This window comes from Oncorhynchus tshawytscha, linkage group LG05 (assembly GCF_018296145.1).
Source record: "Oncorhynchus tshawytscha isolate Ot180627B linkage group LG05, Otsh_v2.0, whole genome shotgun sequence".
In the NCBI taxonomy this organism is placed as follows: Eukaryota; Metazoa; Chordata; class Actinopteri; order Salmoniformes; family Salmonidae; genus Oncorhynchus; species Oncorhynchus tshawytscha.
This window is the reverse complement of record NC_056433.1, coordinates 43503945-43516505: the sequence shown is the minus strand read 5'-3', so window position 1 is coordinate 43516505 and position 12561 is coordinate 43503945. Positions and strand designations below refer to the sequence as shown.

Sequence of the window (12561 nt, the reverse complement as noted above, 5' to 3'; positions counted from 1 at the left end):
GCATTTGCATTTGTTTAAGTTGTTTTCAAGTGAAAGTTATTTATTTGGATACATCCATAACAATGAGCTTATTCACCTGGCATAGAAAATGCACTCAATCGTCAGGACACTGTTGTTCAGAGTAACTAACCACAGCTAGAGGAACACAATCATTTCAAACTGAAGCTGGAAAGATTGCAAATTAGATCCAGAGTTACCTCTGCTGCAGAGGATAAGTTTGTTAGTTACCAGCCTCAGAAATCGGCAATTAACTGCACCTCAGATTGCAGCCCAAAAAAAGTTCAAGTAACAGACACATTTCAACATCAACTGTTCAGAGGAGACTGCGTGAATCAGGCCTTCATAGTTGAATTTCTGCAAAGAAAACACTAATAAAGGACACCAATAATAAGAAGAGACTTTCTTGGGCCAAGAAACACGAGCAATGGACATTAGACTGACCGTGGAAATCTGTCCTTGGTCTGATGGGTCCAAATTTGAGATTTTTGGTTCCAACCACCATGTCTTTGTGAGACGCAGAGTAGGTGAACGAATGATCTCTGCATGTGTGGTTCCCACCGTGAAGCATGAAGGAGGAGGTGTGATGGTGTGGGGGTGCTTTGCTGGTGACACTGTATGTGATTTATTTTGAATTCAAGGCACTGTTAACCAGTATGGCTAACACAGCATTCTGCAGCGATACGCCATCCCATCTGCTTTGCGCTTAGTCCCACTATCATTTGTTTTTCAACAGGACAACAACCCAAAACCCACCTACAGGCTGTGTAAGGGCTATTTGACCAAGAATAAGAGCGATGGAGTGCTGCATCATATGACCTGGCCTCGACAATCACCCGACCTCAACCCAATTGAGATGGTTTGGGATGAGTTGGACCGCAGAGTGAAGGAAAAGCAGCCAACAAGTGCTCAGCATATGTAAGAACTCCTTCAAGACTGTTGGAAAAGCATTCCAGGTGACTGACTACCTCATGAATCTGGTTGAGAAAATGCCATTACTGGGCAATGCTGTTATCAAGGCAAATGGTGGCTACTTTGAGAACATTCCCAAGGTGTAGCCATTTGGATAACCAAAGAATGTTTTTCCTTAACGTTCTGGGAACCATTTGAGAACATTCCCAAGGTGAAGCTATTTGGAGAACGATCCTAGAACATTTCCAATAAAACAATTAAATGTCAAGTCAGTGTCAAATGTCAAGTCCTTAAATATGCTGAGAATGATCCAAAGCCAAGCAACTATCCTGCACCATTTCCAGAAAGTTGGGAAGGTTGTATGTAAAATAACCACAGGACAACCACACTCTCACCAAGCTGTAAGAAACATGGTTCTCAGAACGTTATATGCTGGCTGGGGAGATGATTCCTAAATACAGTCATATGAGCTGGCCTGCCAAGAAACCCTTTTCACTGTCTGTTTGAGTCATAGCTAGTTTTTGTGAAAAGTCTCAGCATTTTTAAAAGGAGACAGATGGACTTCCTGTATTAGGCTGTAGGAAAGCTCTCAAGGGATTGCAAAGTTGAGAAATTAGGGTGAAATAGCAAGTACTGTGAATTGCTATGGGTCAGAAGAAAAAGTGTATCATGACCATTTGGTGCTGCAGTTGCTGTCTCACAGGAAGTGGGGGAAGGGAGAGCAACGGACAGTGGTCACTGGCCACAGTCCAGTGTGGCTGTAAATATCCTGTGGTCGAAAGAAAAGTCAATAACTGACATTTTGACTGCCTCTGCAGTCTTGTGAATCACTAGTCTTTTTGATCCATTCATAACCATTGTAGTTAATTATTTGAATTCATGAGCTATTAAGACTCGATGCAGCTGACTCTATTTGCTTTTAGCCACACTTTTTTAGGTAATCATGTAATTGCTTTTGGAGCCACTGTTTTAGAGGTTGTTATGTTGAAATACATTACCATAAGTGAATGCTTTGAAAGCTATTGAACTTCTCACATACAGATTAAACATACTAGATAGTGTAGGCGCCACTTTGTCTTTAGAAGTGTGGGGACATAACCTGGCAGGGGGTGTGGGGGAGTTTAAAAAAATTAAAGGTGTGAATTGGTAAGTAAATTGTATTGGGAGAGAGTTGACTTATTGACTAGACTGGTGGGGGTCGGGCATGCAGGCAGCTTATTTGGTTATTACAGATAATTTGGAAACACTCCTTTCTTCTTTGTATACTTTGACCTACCTATTTTTATTAAAAGTACATCTTTTTTTGCATTATTCAAACAGAATTCAGTAGCCTACCTCTCCTAGTTGGACGTGAGAGTTCAAGTTCGCCTAGTATGTGTGGTCTCATTGAAATAGAGTAGGCTGCCTACATGAGTGTAGAATCAAGTGGCAGTTAACTTGAATATGAAATTAACTTTAAAATGATTTAGACCGTAGTTTACTACAGTGTCTGTAAATGTCACGTTCTGACCTTTTATTTCCTTTGTTTTGTCATTATTTAGTATGGTCAGGGCGTGAGTTGGGGTGGGCAGTCTGTTTGTTTTTCTATGATTTGGGGATTTCTATGTTTCGGCCTAGTATGGTTCTCAATCAGAGGCAGGTGTCATTAGTTGTCTCTGATTGAGAATCATACTTAGGTAGCCTGGGTTTCACTGTGTGTTTGTGGGTGTTTGTTTCCGTGTCTGTGTTTTTCACCACACGGTACTGTTTTGGGTTTCGTTCATTCCAGGTTTTTTGTATTCAGTTGTTCATGTGTACTATTTCTTATTAAAAGAACCATGGACACTTACCACGCCGCATATTGGTCCTCCGATCCTTCTCGCCTCTCCTCTTCGAAAGATGAGGAGGAAATCCCTTACAGTAAACAAATATTGATAATGGAAAAAAGTGTAGGGTGCCCAACTAACGTGATTCGAAGTGCAATCAAAAAATGTTATCATTGAAAAGGAAAAAGCACAACGCAAACAGGTTATGCTGAGCGAGTGTTTTAAATGTCAATAACTATTGATTACCTATGTATGTGCCTCTGCCTGCAAATCGTCCTCCTAAAAGGTAGGCTACATCCTATAGGCCTATGTAAAACGTAGCAACTGTTGCTATCATCATTCTTGCTGTGCTGCTTCCAGATCAGTAGCCATACCTGCGAGATCCGGTGCGCATGTGGTCTCAATTAAATAGAGTAGGCCTATAGCCTATGCATGGATGGAGAAGCACGAGGCAGTTATCTTTCCAAGAAAATGTACTTCCTAAATAGACCTATGATTAGGCTACAGTTTACTACATTGCCTAGAACTAGGCCTAAATATTGATTACCCATATTTCTCTGTCTGAAAATCTTCCCACTCCTAAAAGGTAGGCTATAAAAATAGCAGTAATACAATATAAGGGCCATGTGAGAATCTCTGGTAATTTAACCTATTTAAGTTATTTTTGCGCATTTGATATTGCCTATAGGGCGCAAGATTGCTGGCACCATGGCTGGCAAGTGAGCTGCGTCTCACATGCCTAAAATAACATTGCAGGACGGTTGGGTTTGGGACCAGTTCTTGTGGTAGCGGGAGGGGGAGGGATTCGAACAGCTGTTTATTACTATGTCAGTGTGAAAAGTAGTAAATTAGCTAGGAAAACTGACAGATCAATAACGTTATTTTGCCATACTGACGAATAAAACTCACATTGCACAAAAAACATCAGAATATCAATCGTTTTGATTCAGGTCTAGTGTGATTGAGTCAAAGAATAGCTAACGTTAGCCAACTTTTGGCCAGCTCTCTAACAGTACATCAACTGGTGAAAGCTAGTCAAGTTAATTTACAGGACAAAAGAAAGAGTACAAAACATTGCTTTACAAACTGCTGTTAGATATTAATAATAGTCACCTTATATCGATACCTGACAGAGGCTAGCACTGACCTGGCTGTGGTAGCTACTAGCAAGAGTATCTTTTTCATTCACATCATTCGAGAGGGGGTGAGACATTAGCTAATGTTACTTGTCAATTACAATACTAGCTCAGCACTGCGTATAAATACTATTAAATTATTTATTTTTTAAAGTTAAATAGCAGTTACCTTGCCAACTAAAGAGTAACCAGTTTCTGACATGCTTGCTTTTACAGCTCGGTGAAAAAGCACCACACATACACACTGAACTATGCTCAACTCAACCGTGCTGATCCAGCCAGCCTTCCAGGAGCTTTGCCATCACACAGCCTGTCAGCCCACTCTGTGGTGTCCACGCAGTCCTAAATCCAGTCTGCTGAACACTCCAAACAGCCTACCCGACTGCTCAGAGGAGTCCGCATGGTCCTAAAGCACACCGTTGCTGCTTTTTGTATCACATTGCAACGATAAAACTGGGGAGGATAAAAATGCAATTTGAGAATGTGGGGGGGACATGATTCCCAAGTCAATGTTGTGCCCCCGTTAGATACAGTGCATTTGGAAAGTATTACGACCCCTTGAATTTTCTATTTTTTTTTTAACGTTACAGCCTTTTTCTAAAATTGATTAAATTGTTTTAGTTTTCATCAATCTACACACAATACTCCATAATGAATGAGAAAACAAGCACATTTATTACAAATTAAAAAATTAAATATCACATTTACATAAGTTTTCAGACCCTTTACTCAGTGCTTTGTTGAAGCGCCTTTGGCAGCGATTACAGCCATGAGTCTTCTTGGGTATGATGCTACAAGCTTGGCACACCTGTAAATTTGGAGTTTCTCCCATTCTTCTCTGCAGATCTACTCAAGCTCTGTAAAATTGGATGGGGAGCATGGCTGTACAGCTCTTTTCAGGTCTCTCCAGAGATGTTAGATCGGGTCAAGTCCGGACTCTGGCTGGGCCACTCAAGGAATTGTCCCGAAGCCACTCCTGTGTTGTCTTGGCTGTGTGCTTAGGATTGTTGTCCTGTTGGAAGGTGAACCTTCACCCCAGTCTGAGGTCTTGAGCATTTTGGAGCAGGTTTTCATCAAGGATCTCTCTGTACTTTGCTCTGTTCATCTTTCCTACAAATCCTGACTAGTCTCCCAGTCCCTGCCACTGAAAAACATCCCCACAGCATGATGCTGCCACCAACATGCGTCACCATAGGGATGCCAGGTTTCCTCCAGACGTAGCGCTTGGTATTCAGGCCAAATAGTTCAATCTTGGTTTCATCAGACAAGAGAATCTTGTTTCTCATGGTCTGACAGTCCTTTAGGTGCCCTTTGGCAAACTCCAAGTGGGCTGTCCTATGCCTTTTACTGAGGAGTGGATTCCGTCTGGCCAGACTGGAGTGCTGCAGAGATGCTTGTCCTTCTGGAAGGTTCTCCCATCTCCACAAAGGAACTCTGGAGCTCTGTCACAGTGCCCATTGGGTTCTTGGTCACCTCCCTGACCATGGCCCTTCATCCCTGATTGCTCAGTTTGGCCCGGGCAGCCAGCTCTAGGAAGAGTCTTGGTGGTTCCAAACTTCTTCCACTTACGAATAATAGAGACCACTGCATTCTTGGGGACCTTCAATGTTGCAGATTTTTTTTGGTGCCTTTCCCCAGATCTGTGCCTCGACACACTCATGTCTCGGCGCTCTACGGCAATTCCTTCGGCCTCATGGCTTGGTTTTTGCTCTGGCATGCACTGTCAATCGTGGGACCTTTTATATAGACATGTGTGTGCCTTTCCAAATCATGTCCAATCAATTGAAATTACCACAGCTGGACTCCAATAAAGTCGTAGAAACATCTCAAGGATGATCAATGGAAACAGGATGCACCAGAGCTCAAATTTGAGTCTCATAGCAAAGGGTCTGAATACTTATGTAAATAAGGTATTTCTGTTTTTTATTTGTATTAAATTAGCAAAAACGTCTAAACCTGTTTTCGCTTTGACATTATGGGGTATTGTGTGTAGATTGATTAGGAAACATATTTCATCCATTGTAGAATAAGGCTGTAACGTAAGAAATTGGAGGGAAAAAGGGAAGGGGTCTGAATACTTTCGGAATACATTGTAGTGCCCTTAAATAACATCCACAACAATGTATAAGCAGAAGCCAGTCTACATAGGATGCGCATAATATACTGTAGGGCAGGTATGTTCTTGAATGTATTTGAATGTTTTGGGAATTTGCACATTAAAAAACGACCTGTAGCAGCGCTGGTCAACCCAGGTTCATAGCCCTTAGTAGCAGTAATAAGTCATAATTAGTCATAAAATAGTCTACTTACTACCTGTAATTACAGTCCTCTTGACAGGATATTTTTTTCAAACATTTTTTGTTTTGTTAACAACCAAATATATGTACTTAATTGTATGAAATGTCATGTAACACGTGCAGCACAATATTGCTGATAAGCGAAAGTGTGGTTTTCTAGGCTATATACTGTATGTTGTCATATTTAGGCTACATCTGTCTTTTAAAATCATTAATTGAAGCAACCTCGCTGGTACAATCGCTGGATACAGGGCCAGCATGTGTTTATTTATTTTTTTAACACCAGTATACATACAAGAAGTATACAAACAGACGATGATAACATATGCTAGGGGATACAACAAATTACAGATTATACATGACCTTAAAAGATAAAACAATCAATGTGTGTGTATCAGCTTTCTTATTAGAATAATGTAGAATGGTCTTAATGTACTGCTCAAATTCCTTATAGAAAACACGGAAGAGTGTTTTTTTTATTAGTGAATTTACATGTATGAATGTGACATTTTGCCATTGCACAATTAGATTCACAAGGTAAAATTGTTTTTCTTTATCCTTATTATAGTTAAGGAAACCGAGCAGCATATTCTCCCATAAAAAAACAAAAGTCATCAAGAATATTAACAATTATAAAACTATAAATATCTTTGCCATAATTTAGACAATGCCAAAATAAATTGCAAAACTGTTCCTTCTGAAAGAGACCACTTTGACCTTGTTAACAAGCAGGTATTTGTGTGGTAATAACCAGACTTTTTTCACAACAGATATTATTGACAAATGTATTCCAGGAAGTTGTGATTTAAGGAATAGATGCAATATCCCTTTGAACTAAAGCACATACAGATATGTTGTTCTGAGGGAGCAAAGAGAAACACATTTTTCTTATTGCAGAGTCAACTGGATTAAGCGAGGGAAGGTCAAGAAAGTGAGGTCTGGTAACATCTCTGAACGACATGAGAGTTCCAGATGGAATAGCATCAAAGACTCTGGCGAACTCTCGAGGGACCACACCCTCTCGATTTGATAACCCATTAACAGATGGACGCAGGTTTGGTGTCCCATAAAAGGCAATGGGCGGAGACGAGTAGTCATGTACCGCGATTTGATTGGAGAATTGGTCTGACATGTTACATTTTTTTTAACGAAGTTGCCTCTTCCCATTGGTCGATAGGCTTCGTCCGATTTGAGCTCATTTCCCCTATCAGGATAGCTAGATGGAGTTGGAGAAGAAAAAAAAGCAGAAGCTAAACAAATCCAAAGACTCGGCGTGCAATATTTCTGGTGGAGCGGCGTTTCGAGTCTTATACCCGAACACCGGTTGGAAGAAGAATGCTCGAAAACAAGAGAGAGAGGTTGAAAACCTTCATAAGAAAAATAGATGAAAAGGCCATCTTTAGAATCAAGCACTTCATGAAAGAAAGGTAAATATAACTGTTCTCTACCTAAACCACTATCACGCCGTGAGCCCTCTAGCAGTGGGTGGATGTGTTAATAGAGATGCTAACTTGGCTAGCTGGCTTTTCGCTTCTTATAAGAAACAACGTTTGGAATTCAATACAACATACAATTAGTTACGTTCTATTGTTGCATTAAGCATTTGCCCTGAATTACTTTGTATAGTTATTACTTGTGTTGCAAGAGACGTTAAGGTTCTTCCGAGTGGTGGCTACTGTAATGGGTCGCCCTGTGCACTCTTGCGGGACTACGTTAACATGCTGGAATTGAACTAGCTAACGTTAAACCTAGCACAACTAGGGAACTATACTTAACACAAATATAAACGCAACAATTTCAAAGATTTTACTGAGTTGCAGTTCATAGATGGAAATCAGTCAATTGAAATAATTGCATTAGACTGGATTTCACATGACTAGGCAGGGGTGTAGCCATGGGCCTGGGACGGCATAGGCCCATTCACTTGGGAGCCATGTCCAGCCAATCAGTATTCGTTTTAATCTCGAAATGTGTATTATTACTAACAGAAATGCTCCTCAGCACCCCCTCGCCCTCAGACTCAGGTCGCAATTGTAATTGAGAACTTGTTCTCAACTTGCCTACCTGGTTAAATAAAGGTGAAATAAATAAAAGACTATCCTGCGGGCGAAGACGCTGGATGTGGAGATCCTTGGCTGGCGTCGTTACATGTGGTCTGTGGTTGTGAGGCCGGTTGAATGTACTGCCAAATTCTCTAAAATATGTTGGAGGTGGCTTATTGTAGAGAAATTATCATTGAATTCTCTGGCAACAGCTCTGTTAGACATTCCTGTAGTCAGCATGCCAATTGCATGCTCCATCAACTTGATCTGTGACATTGTGTTGTGACGAAACTGCACATTTTAGTGGCCTTTTATTGTCCACGGTACAAGGTGTACCTGTGTAATGATCATGCTGTTTAATCAGCTTCTTGATATGCTACACAGGGGTATGGATTATCTTGCCAAAGGAGAAATGGTCACTAATGGTCACAGACGTACGCTTTTTGTGCGGATGGAATATTTCTGGTATCTTTTATTTCAGCTTATGAAACATGGGACCAATACTTTACATGTTGCATTTTATGTTTTTGTTCAGTTTAGTTAGCTAGCTGCCTCCTAGGTGACATCCTGTGTCTAGTAAAAGCTGTAAGTTATTGACCACATTGTAAAAGGTAATCATATTTATCTGCTGTCTCAAATGCTTGCCAGCTAGTAGAAGTGTCTCAAATAGGAACATTATTGTGCAAACAGCTGGACCTAGGGCAATTTAAACAATGTATTTTATTGCATAGAACTTCCTACAGAATTAGCTAGCTAGTTTTGGGAGTTACACTTTGTAATTAGGTCGCAATTTAGACGAGTGTATTCCTGTACTACAGCTAGAGGATGCTTTGACGTCATGATACAGAGTACAACAGATCAGGAATTAATTTCACAGAGTTGCTGTTTTTTTGTTTTTTTAACATACATTTGTTCTTAAATGTGTCAATTATGAGTAAAGGAAAACAGCTAGGTAAACATCCAGGCAATGTTTTTGTATACACATGCTTACAGTCAAGGAAAGGTGTTTTCTTTACATTCAAAACAGGTCCAGAATATTGGCATTACACCACCAAGTTAGCTGAAAGCGATGTGTGGTGAGCTGTATGGAAACTCAGTTTACATTGTATGGAAACTCATTTCATGTTCCAATGCTTGGGTTCTTCTGGACAGTTCTTAATCTCATCATTGCCTCTCGCAGATGAAAATGCGTTACCTCATCGTCCTCCTGCTCCTCCATGTGGGTCAGAAGGAGACTACTATTTACTTATCCTCCTAATGGCAGGGATGATCCTGCTCTGAGAATAACCACAGACAGCAGGACCGGTGTTACAGCAGAGGAGACATACCGGGGACACGTTTTCTTTGAGAACTCTATTTTTAGTCTCCTTGGGTCACCCACAGGGGGTCTCTCGTTATATAAAGGCCATAACATATCACTGTTTAAGCCCCATCCAATAGGAACTGTGCTACCCCCCCCCATGAGCCCTGGGCCGTTATCTCCTCAGCTCTTAGCGAGCTATGGTATGTGAATGTGACATTAATGGGGGTCGTCTCAGGTTGTTAATGTACAGTGATAACGTACGGACTTGTCTACGAGAGAAGCTTGTTGAAGGAAACCTAGTTTTGTAAGTCTAGTAGTACTACATTGAAGCTAGGAATAGACAGGGAGAGGCTGCAGTGCCGGCGTCCATTTGGAAGGAGTGTACAACCAGTGGCCAAGAAAGGCCTAAATTACCAGCTGTTTTGCATGCCAATGGGAGTAGGCCTGACTTTTTAAATTAAAGGGAGAGAGCCACGTCTGCAGGCTTGAGTGGGGTTTATAGTTAAACCTGAGGTTATGGTTAAGTCAGGGTTATGGTTAAAGGGGCATGTGTGTCGCCTCCCAGCACAGTGCTAATGAGCACTCTCCCAGACTTTGTTCACAAAGTCAAGAAATGTTCTTTCCTTTTTCACCCGGGAACCTTTTCACTTCACAGAGGACTGGTAAATTCCTCAAAGTTCTAGCTGTCTCTCCAAACTATACACAAGTCTTTAAACACTGTTGTTCACGTGACTAATCTGTACAGTACCATCTGAACGTTAAGGTAGACACTGGCTTACCCAGGAGCCAGGTGGGAATTTCCTGCTGTTGAATTTCCTACTGTTGAACTATCATGAGGCAACGGTGGAAGAAAGGCCTTCTGTCTCGGTCAGCTGAACGCGGAGGAAGTGGCGAGAGCCCTGCATGCATGGGCCACATGACTCTCACAAACGCACACTGTTCTGCAAGCCCTGGGCCTGGCGGCACGCCACAAGCCGCTTGTTGTTTGGCCCCAGTCTCTGGTGACTTGTCTTTTCTTGACCACTCTGCTGCAGAGCAAAGCGACTCCCTCACAGGCCAAATCACTTGGAGTGTCTGACTTTATTTTTTTCTAGCCAATTGCTGGGACTTATAGTTGATTTGGCATATTCACTTGAATTGTTACTGAGATGTTAACTTGTGTTGATATATTGGATTTGGTTTTTGGATTCTACTGTTAGCCTTGGAGTTATTTTGTACAATAGATTTTTTTCTGTCTCAAAAGGCGACTTAGGGTACACCACCCGTCAGCCTGTCTGAATTTGAGGCCCCCCTCTTGGCGGTGTAGAGACACATTTAGCATTTAAGCCACTTTCCCGCAATTCTATACATTTTCTATGGAGCTGAGAGAAATTGTTGGTGTTTTTTAAGCAAATCTCCTGCAATTCTCTGAATTGTGCCATGGCTAATGCTGTTCTTTTGCTCAAACAATAAAATACTGCTAAATCATTTTTTTTTTACTGTTCAGTTCTCCCTGACACTAGCATTTATTTTGGTGATTGTTAGTTCTGAAAGGATATGTCCATTTGTCTTTTCTACATTTATATCTGGTTTTAGTGGTTAAATTGACACTTTTTCCATCCCTAAAATTAATTTTAAAATCCCACCTACGGATCTCATATGGCAGAAAAATCCCTGTATTAACTTATGGTTTGGCTATGTGCGAAAGCTTTGGAGTCTGTACTTTCCCTTGTTTTTAATCTGAGCACAAAGTCTTTCTTTTAAAAAGCTCCAAAAAGCCCAGCCTTAGTCATCTGATCTTTGCATATGACTAAACTCGATATGATTGGACGATAGAAAATCTGCAGTTCACATGACTGACTGGGCTGTACAACTTTTTCTGTTGTCCACTAGATGGTGCATTCATGCTGTTCATAACCGGACAATATACTCCTCATTGAACTGATGTATTTGTCATGGCCCATAACAATTAAGCCAGTCTTTGCATGTGAATATAACACATGTAAAAGTTAGAACATTTTGAGGTTGAAGTTATAGGGCAGATGCACACATTCTGTGCAGAGCCATGTGCCTAGAATAATATGCATTAACAGAAATTTGCATTACAGACACACGACTCAAGAATGTCATGTCCAGGAGCACAAGCTGTTTTTTTTACTGCCTTGCGCTGTAACATCCATTTCTCAGCCGGGGGCTCTGAAATGCCATGTTGGGAACACAAGAACTGACCAGTAGGTAACCCGTTTCCCCACCACTGCTCTCTGTTTACCATAGAAGGGGGGGGGGTGTGTGTATCTAGTCCACTCATATTAATGCCCTTTAAAGCTTATGCAATGCAGCTGCTTTTGCAGACTTGATGATATTGTACACCTGCTCAATGCGGGTACAGTGTACTACCAGTTCTATAACTCTGTGCACAGCCGCACATCGTCTGTACAAACTGATATGCTCATCTCAACGACAGCCTCTTATCCGCTGGGTGTTTTGTTTGATACTAGGAAGTGTATTTTAGGTGTCGGGATTCTTTCAGGAATGGCAATGGTACAAGCTTTTCGCGATAAGCCCTCGCACCCCCATGTGACCATAGCCGTCGCTATAAATGTTATCCGGTGATTTTTAAACCTGAAGCGGATAAAGGGAGACATCAAGTGGATAGGGAGTTATTGTTGGTCCAAGTTCATACAATGCGTGCACAGGTAAAATAGTGTGTGCAGACATGACATAATGGACTGTGGTTTTTCAGCAGAGAAGTGGCTGATAAGCGACCTCTTGGCTAGTTGGTGGCATTACAGAACAAAGTTGACTGGATGTCTTTAAGCTATATTTTAATCCACCTTTTGCCATGCAAGTGAAGTGATTTCAATTTCAAATGTCATTGAATTGACGTGGTCAGCAAAAGGGCCTGATGATGCGGAAGACCTCATCAGCTCATTAGCAAATCTGTGTCTTTGTTGCACACTACCACCACTTGACGACTCGCTTGATCATGCCAATGTTATTTAGCCTATGTAATTTACCCTGAAGAAATGTGAACCACACACATGCTAAAAAGAAGTGACCCTTTTGCATTTGACACTTTTTCACAGCCCG

The 12561-nt window shown here is 41.3% G+C and overlaps 1 protein-coding gene across 2 annotated transcripts in view; it reads left to right on the top strand.

Moving 5' to 3' along the window:
• Positions 1–12561, top strand: part of LOC112250620 (GRAM domain-containing protein 2B) — a 38226-nt gene that overhangs the window by 7986 nt on the left and 17679 nt on the right. Inside the window, exon 1 of one of the 2 annotated variants that reach the window (XM_024420919.2) lies at positions 7358–7574. The exons of the other annotated variant lie outside the window; for it this stretch is intronic. Within the exon in view, the coding sequence (XP_024276687.1) occupies positions 7483–7574 (92 nt within the window). The 5' untranslated portion in view covers positions 7358–7482. Of the gene's footprint in view, positions 1–7357; positions 7575–12561 lie in introns of those variants that run through there. 2 annotated transcript variants of the gene reach the window in all.